This window comes from Neofelis nebulosa, chromosome 17 (assembly GCF_028018385.1).
Source record: "Neofelis nebulosa isolate mNeoNeb1 chromosome 17, mNeoNeb1.pri, whole genome shotgun sequence".
NCBI classification, from domain to species: Eukaryota; Metazoa; Chordata; class Mammalia; order Carnivora; family Felidae; genus Neofelis; species Neofelis nebulosa.
Window position 1 is genome coordinate 32009650 of NC_080798.1, and position 14318 is coordinate 32023967.

A 14318-nucleotide genomic window follows, 5' to 3' on the forward strand; every position below is an offset into this window, starting at 1 on the left:
GCCAAGTCAGTCTGGAAGAGCCGCCGCTCAGAAAGTCGGACGACGGCGCCTTTTGTTAATTCTAGGTCTTCGGGAACAACTGTTGGGTCTTTCCGAATCTGAGCGTTTTCGCCCATCACTGGAAAGCTGTCGCAGCTTGGATCCGTACACCTCAGCATCCTGGAGCATCACATTGCGATAGGATTCAGCCACGGGCTCCATTTGGCTCGAGCCAGAAAGAACTGGTTCCGAATCTCCAGAGCTTCTAGAGAGAGCCGGTCCGGAGGCCCCCCACTCAGCTGGTATGAAGGGAGGGCACTGTCACAGGGACCACAGGCAGCTCGCTCTACGCTTGACTTTACCATCTGTCCTTCGCTCGTGCTCATAGTAGACGTAACGGCAGTGGTAATAATATGTAATATCTGCTGAGTGCTTCCTGCATGCCCGGCAGTGTTCTGAGCACTCCGCATGTATTAATCGATTTAACCTTTGCAACAGCCCCGTAAGTAAGTGTTAGCATCATCATCATCATCCCCACTCGCTCACCGTTAACCACGACGCTTCGACCTCCCTCCTGCCCCGTCTTAGGAGATGAGCCAAGAAGAGGCAGAATGAGTGATCTGAGCAAGGGAAGTTAACACTGAAAAGGGGCTGTGCCTTCAAGCAATTCTCAGTCCCCTCTTTCTCAGAAAGTTCCACGGTCTGGCACGGTGTCGACTCAGACAGTTCGATCTGAGGTGGCCGTGACCGTCCTCTCCTGTGGGTCAGCGCATCACCCGAAACAGCGAGCCCTCTGCTGGGCCCCATCGCCACCTTTTGGAAATTGGCCAGGAGCACTGGTATTAAAGGGAGTTTCAAAGCGACCTGGAAAAATCTGAATTAAGACCGTAAAGAAACCCAACCGAGGGCTCTACCTTTAGCCCAGAGGGAGGCAGTGAATGTACACAGCTCCTAGGCTCTCAGGGCCTGGATGGAAAGGAACTGGTGCCCGCACCAGCCAGGCTTTAGGTTGCAGAAAATCGCAGAACCAGAAGAAAACCTTTACCCAGAAGAAAAGCTGGTGGGAAGCTTCTAGAACGAGGCCGAAGCCAACCTCTGCAGCAGAGGATTGAATATTTGTAACGCTTTCTCAAAGTGAGGGGGCAAACCCGCTTGACAGGTGAAAAAGCATCTCTATTGACTTTTTACAAACCTTATGATATTCTAGGTGGATCGACACTTATCATAGCCCTTTAATCTGCCAGCCAGGATAATGTGCGCGCAGATAATTTATCCGCTGAGAGGTTGAAATGCTCAATTTGGAATAACTTTCCCTACCTAGTAAATTGAGCATCACTCTGTGATTCTGAAGCAGAGAGAAGGCGCAGTTTGCAAAGCTGTGCCGAGTCCCTTTGTAATTAGTCGCAGCTTCCCCTGAATATTAATTCCCTTCCATGCCTTTCATGTGATTTAGAGACTGTCTCTAGAACTACAGAGACGCACCCTCAGAACCACGACAGCAAGCGACAGAGTGTCAAACACCTATTATTAAGTAGCCTGCAGAATGCACCCTCTGTTCTTTAGTGCTGTGTGGGGCTTATCAGTGCAAACAGTTTAATATTTATGCTAAGAGGATTGTCAAAAGCAGCTTCTGTTGCTTTAATTCTTGTTTTAAATAAATAATGAGAACATTTAAACACATTACTCTTCTTGGGGCCCTGAGGTCAGCTAATCTTATTATTTATGAAGTGATGTGCTACATAATAGTACTTAGCGCATGTTAACAGACGCTATTATCAGGGTCTGATGCGGAGAGCCGAAGATATATTGGAATGTTATGTGTAATGTACGACGGATTGAGTGCATAGGATGCCGGTATAGCAATTAACACGCGAGAAAATAGGTGTAAAGTTGAAGTATGTTTTCCCGCGGGGATCCCCTCACCATTAATAATTCCCCAGAGAAGACGATGTCTTTTCGTCACGAACCGTCTCTACCACTGCGCCCGGAACGAGGGCCAAGGAGATGCCGTTCTTTGCTCTCTTCGTAGCTGGCCCCACACGGAAGGCAGACCGTGGGCAGGACCACTTTTTAACTGATTTAGAGAACAATGCAGAGGCGGTGGGGGCGGGGAGGAACTCTTGCAGTTCTTTCAAGTGGACTCACGGTACTTTTGAGTGTGTACCCTTCCACCGCCCTGCGCTCCCAGACAGCAGGGAAACTGTTCATTTCGCATTGCAATTTGTTGCATTCTCTTTATTACATCCTCTCTGATCCTCGTTTTTCAGACAAATAAAGCCAAAGCCACTGAGCTTTCCCAGACCAATTTTAAATAAGCCGGTCTCTCGGAGAGGTAGATGCCTGCCAGGGGGTGATGGTGTCGCCCCAACTTTTTTTTTTTCTTACAAGGCTATAATTTAGTTGCATATGATAATTAATTTCTCTACTATTGATGAATAATCCATTTAATAAAAACCGTGATTTAAGTGTTTTCCTTAGGGAGTAACTCTTGCTAGCCTTTTAATTTAATTTTGTGGAAGTTTTCCCCACCTATTCATCAGTGGAAATGATTATTAACCTCTATTTGCATATATCCTTATAAATCGGTCTCTCCTTGGAGTGCCTTTTTCTGAGCACAGCAAGCTGGGACACTTGTAAATCTCTAGAATCTCCAAAGTCAATCCCAGCCTGTAATATTGTTTAATCTATTCTTGGACGTTTTAATGCAGTAAATTCAATTTAATCTTTCCCAGTAATCTAGTAATACATCGAAATCCCACAAACATTTAAATCTGATAATGGCTTAATCACACACTTTAAATAACAGTTGAGATAATGAAAAAATAATTCACCATTTTAAAGGCAGAGTAACTGAATTTCCCTGGTGATTGGCTTCTGTGGAAGCCACTGGAGATAATACAAAGCAGGGAATTGAAAAAAGAAAAAGCAGTTCCGGCACCATGAAGAACAATCCTTCTGTCTTAGAAGCACCTGCTTTCTGCCTGGTGAACTCATGATTCTTTCGTCTCATCACCACCACCACCGTGGAGGATTGTCTTTGGAATGTTTGGCAGTGTCGTTCCAAACTGCACACGGGTTTGAGTCTTCTAGGAATTTCTTCCCATGGATTAATTACCTCTTCCTATTCTTCCAGGTGCCAGTCCCGAATTGCCCGAACTTTACCTGTGGATCAGAAGCCAGAATGTCGGCCATATTGGGAAAAGGATGATCCTTCGATGCCTCTGCCGTTTGATCTCACAGACGTCGTTTCAGAACTCAGAGGTCTGCTTCTGGAAGCAAAACCCTAGAAGGAGCACAAGTCTTAGGTGGAGGAGGAAAAGATATTTTTGGCTTCCTTCCTCCAACCATGTCATGGGCTTGGACAAGGGTAGACTTGGCCTTTAGATTGTAGAACCTGGGTCCCAGATGGAAAGAGTAGGGAGTGGAGCCCATGAATATTAAAATGTTTAAAAAATGACGCAGTGTTATAATCTGATTCGGTATGAAACAAGAACCTGCCCCCAAAATACTGTTCCCCTCTCGGATTTTTAAGGTGAGGCCTTCATCTCCCAAGGGCCATGGTGACAGAGGTGAGCCCAGCCTATGACAGAGCCCATCCTCCTTTCCACCTTCCCAAACCTGTTCAGAGACTCTAGAGTAGAAGACTCTGAAGTCATCCAGGGGAAGATGGAATCTAGATCCGTTCTGCCCAGTTTCTCATGACGCCATCTAGAGGCTGTGCTGTCCAGTAGGTAGCCGCTAACTGGGTGTGGCTTCTTAAATTCAGTTTCAGTTGTAATCAAAACTTCAGTTCCTCGACTGCCCCAGCCACATGTCAAGTGCTTAATAGCCACATGTGGCTGGTGACTAGCGTATTGGGCAGCACAGATGCAGGACCTTTTCATCATTGTAGAAAGTTCCGTTGGATCACACTTCCATAAAAAGTTTGAGAGCAGGAGAGTCTCTTCTCCACGGTCTGTAGTCCCTACCCCCATGGGCGGAACGAGTCGTTAAAGAGTTGCCACTTGCCCTTCTGTGAGACAGACCTCCATAAAAGCCCGAGTTATGAGTTCTCTATCTGCCCCCAGGAATGAAGACGTGTAGAAATTAAAATGCACTCGACATCTGTCGTGAGGAAGTTTCCCTGATCTAATGAAGGAGACCCAGCCCTGTTTGCATTGCTTCATGGATGTAGCCTGCACATGCATTTTTCTAGAATCACCCCCATTCATAGGTGGTAGGTCGAGGCCTGAGGAGCCCCGGGGCCCCGTCCTGATGACATCGGTGCATCAGAAGGGTGATGGATAGTAGAGGTTAAAATCTGGGCTCTGGTTTCAGAGTGCCTGGGTCAAAACACACACCGGCTTTGTGACCTTCGGCACGTCACTGTGCCTCAGTTTCCTCACCTGTATGATGGAGACATGAAAGGCACCGACTCACGAGGGGAAGATGAAGTGGAATAACCTGGCTACAGGCGTAGAACAAATTCTGACAGGTAGTTAGATTACCCAGTGCATATTAGTATTATTATGTGTCAGTAAAGCTGACCTGATGTAGACGTTGTCCGTCCTTCCCATGCCCATGTACCAGTTTTGTCCCTTTTTGGCTTGGCTCCTGCCCTTCGGTGACCCCGGAAATCGCGAGAGTAGTTAGCCCCTCTCCCCAGCCCATTGCCTTCTCTTGTAGTGGTTTACAGCGGTAGGTTGGAAGCTGAGCAGCTGTTCGGCCCATTGAGAGGCGCACGGAGAACCAAACTCCGTCCCGCCATTAGACCCTCCCTGGTTCAAGGCAGCGCCCCCCTTCTGCGGAGATAACCCCTGCAAGGCCGCGTTCCCCAAAGAAGCCAGGGCTTCATCATCTGGAGACTCCGTTCTCTCCGTCCTCAGTCTCCTCATCAGCAGACGAGAGACAGGGTGCCGCCTCCCTGGGCGCTTGTCGAGATTAAATGAGATCGCGGAGGTATGGAGCGTGTGGCGCATAGAAATCGCAGCCCGGGGAACCCAGGCCACGTAGCCTCCTGTTTTATTTAGTCCCAGCGCTTGTTCTGTGTTAAACTTCCTTAGGTGCCAGTATTTAAAAATTGGGAGATTTCGTATAAAGTAAAAGCGTGTGTATTCTCTTCAGAAATTCCGAACATCTGGCAGTCCTGGGCCTCCATCCTGGCCTGGCCATGAGCTAAGCAGTGTCTTCTCGCTCTTAGGCGGGATGTGAGCCCTCCATGGCCCCTGTTGCTCCCTATTACCATTGATCCTAAACCCTACCCCTGGTGTTGGCACTCTCCAAACCCGCTTGCTTGCACCCCTGCCTTAGAAATAGATAGTCATGCTTAGTGCTTAACCCCAATATGTGTGATGACTGTTGAGCTATATTTGTGAACTACTTTGTAGTAATATGTCTTGTACCTCATAAAACATTCATAAACAATAAAACTATTAAAAGGATAAGATAAGAACCCGAGAGAGGCGCTCTGCTCTTTCCTCCGTGCACGCTGGTGGCTGGGCCTGCTTCCTTGGCTTGGGTGGGGCTAGTCGGTGGAGATGGTTCAAGTCCTCCAGGTGGGGCCTATGGTGCACAGCCAGGGTTGGAGGAACCACTCCCTGGAGCGAATCCAGAAGGGGAGATCTCGTTTTCGTGGAGGAAATGATGGCTTTCGGCAAGCAGGAGCTCAGCGCGTTTGAGGCTGACGTAGTCTCTACCGGGAGGTTTCGGGTGGGCAGAAGGAGGGACGGCCAGAGACGATAAAAAGTGGGTTGCGGCGGGCACTGGCCATCAATTCTGTTCCCTCGGGGCCAAGGGAAGGCCTGTTTCTCCCCCAAGAGCCAGGGAAGGACTTACCTGGGAACAGGGGCCGTGTGCGTGGTTGAGGGAGTAGGAAGCCTGGCCCTGGGACCACCTTGAGTGAGCTGTCCCCCCGTGCTTCCTGCCGGCTTCCCCACCCCCTGGGCCCAGCCATCCTGAGAAAAGTGATCTGACGAGATCCCTGTGCGCTGAGGTCCTCCTGACTCCCTCTCCCTTCAAACCTTTCCCTCGCTCCCACAAACCTTTCCTGACCACCTCGGTGGCAGCGGTGAGCCCTGAGCATCCAAGGCACGTCCCTGCCTTCCAAGGGCTCCTCTGTGCCAGCCCCCGTGCCGACTGCCAGGGATACGCAGTGACCCAAACAGGAGCCTATCAGGGGGAGACGGGTGGTAAACCGGCAAATAAAGAGCAAGATGGTCCTAAGTTCCAGGAAGGGAACCCACTGGGTGCTGGGGATTGATGACAGCTGGCTTAGATTAGGCGGTCAAGGAAAGAAGGTGACAGGTGATGGGGAAGAGCTTTCCAGGAAAGGGAACCGTGGTCGCGAAGGCCCTGAGGCAGGAAAGCACCGCTTCCTAACTGGGACCCCCACACCCGAGGCGCAGATCTCAACAAGGGGCAGGTGTCCTGCAGACGCCTCCAAGTGCATGAAGGGGCGCCTCGCCCTGCTGCCTCACTGCAAACAGCTCCCCCCCTTCCCCTGCGGCCTCCTCAGCAGCCTCCCACCCAGGGGATCTCGCTAGACAGAAAAGAGCGGGGTCATGGCATCGCTTGTGACACAATTTTAGTAATAAGCTTCTAAATCCATCACCAACTGAATCGAGGGATGCTGGAAATGAGATTCCATAGGCCCTAGTTAATGGACACCCCACATGCAGCAGAAGGTCTGTGTGTTTCGGGGGAAGGTAATTTCGAATGCGACTGTTGTTTTTTGGTGGTTTTTTTCCCCTTCTCCTGCTCTAGTTAAGGCTGATTTTACCACTGGGCAAATTGCATACATTTGGATCCATGCCACGCTAAATACTGTTTATTTTGGAGATCTGTCAGAGGCAAGTGCATGGAAGACGGGGGGGATTCTTATTTGAAAAGGCAATTCTCATCCAAGCAGATTGAGAAGGAGAGGAGAGAGCGGATCTGGATGTGTGCTGAAGTGGTAATGCCATTTATTCAGTTTGCCTTTGTTACTTTGTGATTAAATGGTATTTTTAATTAAGTCTCATTGAGAGCCATGGGTGCCGCGGTGGTGAAATCAATTTGACAACCATAAAGGGGGAGGAAAGGCCCAGGAGTGTTGTAACGATGACGATGGGGGCTGCCGGAAAGCCGGGAGGCTTTAGAAGCTGGAGTGGGGAAGGGGAAAGGCACTAGTAATGACTTCCTGCAGGATGGGGCCACCTGCGACTGCTGGGTCCCGGAGGCCGAGGCCGGCTTCAGAGGTTGCCAGGAAAAGGATCCCCCCAGCCCGGCCCCCAACTCCTATGCTGTCCGTACCGTTTGGAGGCAAGACGTCCTTCCAGATAACCTGCCCAGCCCCTTCCCCTGTGATTGAAAACTGGTCCCCTCTGCACCCCTGTTGTATTTAGCCCGTGACCATCAACCAGATTTCCTTATGATTCCTGGGCAGCCATCGAGGCTTCTGGCTGCGGACCTCCCCACCCAGTTTGAATCCTGGCCCTGGGTCTGACTCTAAGGCTGCCATCCGTTCAAACCTCTGTTTTCTTGTCCACAAAATGGTAATAATGGTAATGTATCTCCCTTCCCCCCCCCCCCCCGAGATCGCTGGCAAGATCGAGGAGTGGCACAGAAAAGGCCTTCACGGTACTGCCGTCTGTAGATCTTCAGTGAGGTGTGAGCTACAACGGTCATCCTCCCAGTTTCCTCTGATAGCAGTTGTCGCTTCGTGACGTAGGCAAATCCCTCGACCTCTCTGTGCCCCAGTCGTCGTGTATATAACAGGGATGCTGGTAACGCCTCGCTCGCTGGATTGCTCTGTCCCCGCGACCGTGCATGTTAAGTGATTCACGTCAGGTCTCCTACCTTGTGCCGGAATCATCCGTGACGATTTATAGTCTCCTGTTTGCACCTCACGGCTCCTGGTTTTGTTTTTGTTTTGTCTTGTTTTGTTTTCCTAGGCAGATGGCATGGAAGTTTTTATAAATGAGATAACTGTGAAAAATGATTCTTCAGTGTTCCCATTTCTCCAGCGGGATGAGATCACCCGTTGCAATTTTAGATTTGCGTAAAAAAAAATAAATAAATAAAATTCTTGCCGCCACCTTCTAATGGATGATCTGTGTACAACAATTGTTTATCGACTCTGAATGTCTAAGCACCAGGGTCAGTCTGTTTCGAGGGGAGGGAAGCATTAATTAACTTCCAGCATTAGATTCAGTGATTCTTTTCCAATGATGCAGTGCGCGACTTTGCCCGCGTTTAATTTTCATCAGTCGTGAAAGAATCGAGGGAAAATAGTTCCTCTGCACATGGGTGTCAAGCTAAATGGATAACAGCAGATACAGATCTGTTTGCCTGTCTGCACTTGCCTTTAGACAAAATTCATCAATTTTACAAAAGCCACTCACTAAACATGGCACCAATACAAATGAAGTGCTTCTAGCACGAAGGTTTTCCTGTTGCTTTTTAATCTGGTAAGTGCGGGCACTTCCTGCGGAGGGATGGGAAGTGCTGGCCTAGGACAGCACTGTGCCCCCACGGATGGGGACACAAAGGTCAAGGCCATTCTCCCGGAAGTTCGGGAAAAGCCCGGTGGTTCCGGACCCTGTGTGCTCAGAGCAAGTCCGACCTGCTTCGTTAGTGTTCGTGATTGGCCGCAGGAAGTCTTTCCGCAGACTTGCTAGCTATTAACGATGAAATAAAGACCACAGATTAGCATGCCCTGAGTGGTGCCCGTTTCAAAGGCCTCCTACTTGCCCTTCCCAGCTTCTGAGCCAGGGAGAGGGTCTGCGAGCTGAACGGGACCCCACAGGAGAAAGTGCTCACCACACCCCAATGGAGACGGCAGTGGAAACGCTTGTAAAACGCGGGAGCCCCGTGCAAATGCAAGGAAGCAAGATTGTGATTATTTATTTTGTGGGACCGGTTGGATTTGGGTGGGAGACGGAAGGATCGGCGTGCATTTTGCTCACTTCCCATCAGGCGAGGCCGGTGTAAGGCGGGAGCTGTACACGGCTCTCGGGCAAGGCCCCAACAAGCGGCTGGAACACCAGGGGAATGTGAAACAACTTCTGCCCAAGAGTCGTGTCGGGGCCCCTTTTAAAAGTTTTCGCGCCCCCTGCGAAGATGCCCGTACCTGCGGAGAGGTAGGTGCCGCGCTAGGGGGCACACCCGCACAGAGGGAGCATTCTTTCCTTGGTTTCTGGGCAAAACTGTCGTCGCCAGCTGAAAACCCTGCTCGTCCTTCCAAAGAGGGAATCCTGTTTTTCACTTGGGAGCACCCACCGTTAACCCAGCAGCCCCAGGGCCCCGGCAGGGCTGAGTCAGTTTCTCAGAGCAGCTACAGCTACCCACCCCCGTAACTCATCCCATACAGAACACTGGACCTCCGGTCACCCTCCTGCCCCCCGCCCCCCAATGCTTCAGACGGAGATTTCCAGTTGATTATGCCTTGATTAGGGTCGGGGAAAAGCAAGCCAGGTATATAGGATTCCCATTGTCCCCTCCGCTGCTCCCTACCAGGGTCAGGCTGAGCGGCCCCTCGGTGAACATGTGAACAATCAAGGCCTGTTTACCATGGACGTTTAGGGGTTTGTTTTTCTCTCTTTTTTTTTTTTTTCTCAAAATCAAAACAGAGTTTCGTAGGCAGCGTATTTCATACATGCCTCTTGATCAATGGAATGATCTGTCAGAAGCCATTAAAGCCCCCATTAGCTTGAATGCATTCAAAGCTAAACTATTGGATCACTGAAGGGCCGCGGTGATTGTTTTTAATATACTGTACATTGATTTCTCCCTGTGAGCAGTAACATAAGTTTGAAACTAACTGTGTATGACTAAGGCTTCATTTGCTGTCTCCAGTCCTCTGCGAGAAGCATGGTTTCACTTCGACCAGAAATGTCTGTGTATAGTTTTTAAAGAGATACAGGCCTTGTTAGATTTCCCAAGGTTTAGGCTGGGTCGGGTTGGTCTTTTTGTTTGGTTTGGGTTTTTTTTTTGTTCCCCAAGCTTTCTCCCGTTTCTTTGTGCCCATTAAGTGAGTTGTGCGTGCAGAATGAGACAGGCATCCCTGCCAAGGACCTCAAGTGAAGGGCGGTGGGGGAAATTTTTCTGAAAGCATGAAGCCCCAGCTGAGGCCAAAGTCGAAGTGAATTTGACAGCCTTGGGCCAGCAAAACTCTGCCCACACAAAACAACAGAAGTGTGGCTGTGTCAGGGGCCTCCTGGCTGCCGCACCGTGAGGAGGGCGTGAAGTTGAAGGTGGAAAAGCCAGGTGGGGAAGCTGGCCGAGGCCCCTCCCCCACCACCGCCTGCCTGTGGCTTCCATATTGCCAACCCTTGGGAGTGTTGGTTCATCTTCTCGGCCTTAGCCAAAATGGATTCTCCTAACACTCATGGATCCCTCCCTAAATACCAGACGCTGTGCTAGGATCACCAGGTCCCTCTCTTCAGAGCCCTGCTCCTACTTAGCATTTCTGCTCTCGGCCCCTTGCCCATTTTCATGCAGAGCCTGAGAATAAGAGAGCAGTTTGGCCAAAGAAGCAAGAGTTATCACATTTGCAAAGGCCTGTCTCCCAAAGAGGAGTTTTTATACATCGTACCCATTTTACAGATGGGACAGTTAAAGCCCAGATGGGAGAAATCAAGTTATTTAAGGTGAATTATAGAAACTGGGCTTCAAGTTGCTGGTATGTCTTAAGGTGCAGGAAGAATATAAACATTCTCGGACCCAGCTCGCAAATACACCTAAAGTATGTGGAAGAAGAAGAAAGTTCCAGATTGCTCCCAAGAACAAGAGCAGCCTACCCCTCCGATTCCAGCCCAGAAAAGAAGAAATTCTGTTAGTCTAGAAAATAGTTTGTGTGCCATTAAGTCTTTTTCCCTTGGGCCGCAAGTTCCACAAAATGTTGGGGATTTTTAACTACCCAAACAGGCCATCGGAATTTATGGTGCAGGATATTAAAATCAGGCCAGGATTCATCACCCCAAACACACGGGTCAAGCAAAAGTCACAATAGTAAAATCTAGAGCAGGAGTCAGCAAATTACAGCCTACAGCCAAATCTGGCCCATCACTTGTTTTTATAAAATAAAGTTGTATGGGAACGCAGCCACACGTCTGTTTCTGTATCATCCACGGCTGCTTTCTCACTCCCACGACAGAGGGGGATGACTACAGCAGAGACCACAGGACCCACAAAGCCTAAAATATTCACTACCTGGCCCTTTACGGAAAAGGTGTGCTGACCCCGAGCCTAACGCCGAGGAGGGGCTGTATCATCAGCAGTCGAGCATGTTAGGTGATTAACATCTTGTTTAGTCCTTACTAATGACTCAACACGTATTAATGACGACGATGAATCTTATTATGGTATCCCAATCAAAACACTCAGGCCTGGGGCGCCTGGGTGGCTCAGTCGGTTAAGCCTCTGACTCTTGATTTCGTCTCGGGTCGTGCTCTCACGGTTTCGCAGGTTCCAGCCCCTCGCCGCGCTCTGTGCAGTGACCTCGAGGATCCTGCTCGGGATTCTCCCTCTCTCCCTGTCTCGCTGCCCTTCCCCAGCTCAAGCTCTCTCTGTCTCTCTCAAAATAAATAAACTTAACACACACACACACACACACACACTCATGCCAAGACGCCTCTCTGTACAGCAACATGGAAAAAAAACATTCGAGGGCAACACTATTACGGGACAAAATAGAATCAAGAGCCAAACCTAAGGCTCTCCCCGAGTTACAGAAGCCTGAGCGATGTAGACAGGAGAAGCCATCCAGAGGCGGATGGTCCAGGCGTCTTGTCTCATGGTGGACAGGTCTGCAGGGAAGCAAGCCTGATCTTCTGAGTCCAAGTGCTGAACAGATAGGCAAGGGATCTTTCCTGAGCCCTTCTGCTCCTGTAGCAAGACTGAGAATATTCTAATGCCTCATTAGGAGAGGTGGGGATCTGGTCCATGATTTTTTTTTTCCCTCAAGGCGGGCGGGGGGAGGGCGCATGTATGCTCTCTAACTCCTAGAGCTGACTAACCTGTCATTAAAAAGGGTCAGTAGAACACGGCTGTTGCTGCTGTGGTTAACTTCCTACCCAGGAGCCTCTGGTTCTTAGAGTTTCTGTTAAGGAATTCCAAAGGGCTCATTTACGTTCAGTTCAGGCCGTGTAGTTGTAATGAAGTTGCAAAGCGTCTGTTGATTTTTTTTTTTTTCTCTATCCCTTGACGTGCTGTTGGGTTCATTTTGCCTCCTAAAAGCCTCTGCGCTGTGCCTCTGCTGTCCAGACTCGCCCAGAGCGCCTCGGGTCTACACTGCCTCTCTCGCCACCTAAACCCTTGAGTCGCTTATAAGTCACTCTGTGTGGATCATTTTTGCTTGTCCCATCACCGGAGTGTTTATGAACATAACTTCACCTGTCAGATTTGGCTTCCATATTGGACTCTCAAATCCTAGAGGGCACAGAGCTCACAGCATCTAACCTTTGCTTCCATTTTAGTACATCCCATAAAACCCAGAATGACACCCCCAAGTCAGTTAATATTTATTAGCTACCAATCCAGCGAACTTTTATCTGACACGTAAGAGGTACTCGAGAAGTGTTTGTTGGCTGGCTGTTAGGGTGAAATTAACCTGATAACACATCGGATCTCCGCTGGCAGGATCTCCACTATGATTTTCTGGCCACGGCTTACAAGGCTGCTTGGAATCTACCCCTGATTTCTCTCTCCTACTTCACCTCCTAAAACTTGCTTCTCTTCTTCGTTCCGGCCCCACCCGAGGTTGCACAACATCCCGAATCCTTTCATGGCTCTGGCGCTGTGTGCTATGTGCGCTGGTCAGGAGCACAGCGGACTTAGCAGCAGGACGGAAGACGGAACTGAGAACGGGTCGGGCCAGGGAGACCTTGCCCGACGCGGTTAGTGTCCCCAAGAGGCGTTTGATCAAGGAGGCGCCGATATGAGAGCCAAGGCATCTGAGCCGGTGGCTGGGGCTTGGCGGCAGGGGTCGGCAAGAGGTCTCAGTTCTGTCTGGGATTCAAGGGTGGCAGAGAAGCAGCCCAAAAAAGGAGCAGACGAGGCCTTCTCCAAGCAGCGGGGTCTTCAGCGGAGGGATCCAGGCTCAGCACAGCGCCGGAGAGCCAGCTCGCAAGCAACCAAACTGCCTTGGCCAGTGGAGGTTGAGGGAAGGCCGGAAGACCTCGGTGGACGTGAACTTGGGCACTGGGCTTGGACTGGCAAGACAACGTCAGATCCCACTGCCCGGGATCACACGTCTACTGAGCCCCCGCTGTCACATCACGAACATTTAAGTCAATTATGTGTGCTCAGCAGACACATACACACACATAAGGGCAAAACAGCCTAATTTCCATCCCCAAATTCTATGCAGTGAGTACACAGCCTGGAGTATAGGGGATGGGACCAGACTCTGAGTTCCCTTGTTCCAGAAGTTACCGCATGGCTTGAATCACAAGCCGGCTGTTACTCCCGGTGCTCGGCTCTAAAACCACAGCGTGTCTTAGCAATGGAGGGAACACTGTGCAAAGAGGACATACAGGTGGCAAATAAGCTCATGAAAAGATGGCCAGTGTCATTTGCCATTAGAGAAAGGCAGATGAAGGCCACAAGAGGTAGCCCTAGGCATCTATGACGTGGCTGTCATTTTTTTTTTTTATGTTTATTCATTTTTGAGAGAGAGAGAGTGGGGGGTGGGCACAGGGCAGAGACAGAGGGAGACAGAGGATCCAAAGTGGTCTCCATGCTGTCAGCACAGAGCCCGAGGCGGGGCTCAAACCCACGTACCGCGAGATCATGACCTGAGCCAAAGTTGGACACTTAACCGACTGAGCCACCCAGGCGCCCTGACAGCTGTCATTTTGAAAGTGGTGGTAACACCTCATGCTGGCAAGGGTGTGGAAGAACTGGGGTCACTTACCGATTGATGTAAAAAGGCACAGCCGCTCTGAAAACTACTTGGGCAGTTTCTTGTGAAACTACACGTACAATTAGCACGTGACACAGCAATTGCGCTCTTGCCCATTTGTCCCCGAGAAAGGAAATCTCTGTTCACGCAAAACCTATGCACACGTGTTCATAGTAGCTTGGTTCATAATAGCCCCCAAATGTAAACAGACTTGGGTGAGTGAATAAACATCAGTGCATTGGCCATGGAATACTACGAAGCAATAAAAAAGCAATAGACTGTCGATACATACGACAACTTGGATGGATCGCTCAAGGGACTTACACGGAGCAAAAACGTCCAATCTCACTTATATGCTGGAAATGTGTATAAAATGAATAATCCCCTTTATCATATAACCTTCTTGAACTAACTGGAGTATAGAGCTGGAGAGCAGATTGGCGGGGCCCAGAGGTGAGGGGTGGAAGGAACTGGCTTC

At 49.8% G+C, this 14318-nt stretch overlaps 1 protein-coding gene across 2 annotated transcripts in view; it reads left to right on the forward strand.

Moving 5' to 3' along the window:
* FTO (FTO alpha-ketoglutarate dependent dioxygenase) overlaps window positions 1–5415 on the forward strand; it is a 393377-nt gene extending 387962 nt beyond the window's left edge. Inside the window, exon 9 of one of the 2 annotated variants that reach the window (XM_058708756.1) lies at window positions 3113–5415. In XM_058708756.1, the coding sequence (XP_058564739.1) occupies window positions 3113–3266 (154 nt within the window). In that variant the 3' untranslated portion in view covers window positions 3267–5415. Of the gene's footprint in view, window positions 1–65; window positions 282–3112 lie in introns of those variants that run through there. The other variant, XM_058708757.1, reaches the window with a different exon arrangement.
* The last annotated feature ends 8903 nt before the right edge of the window (window positions 5416–14318 follow it).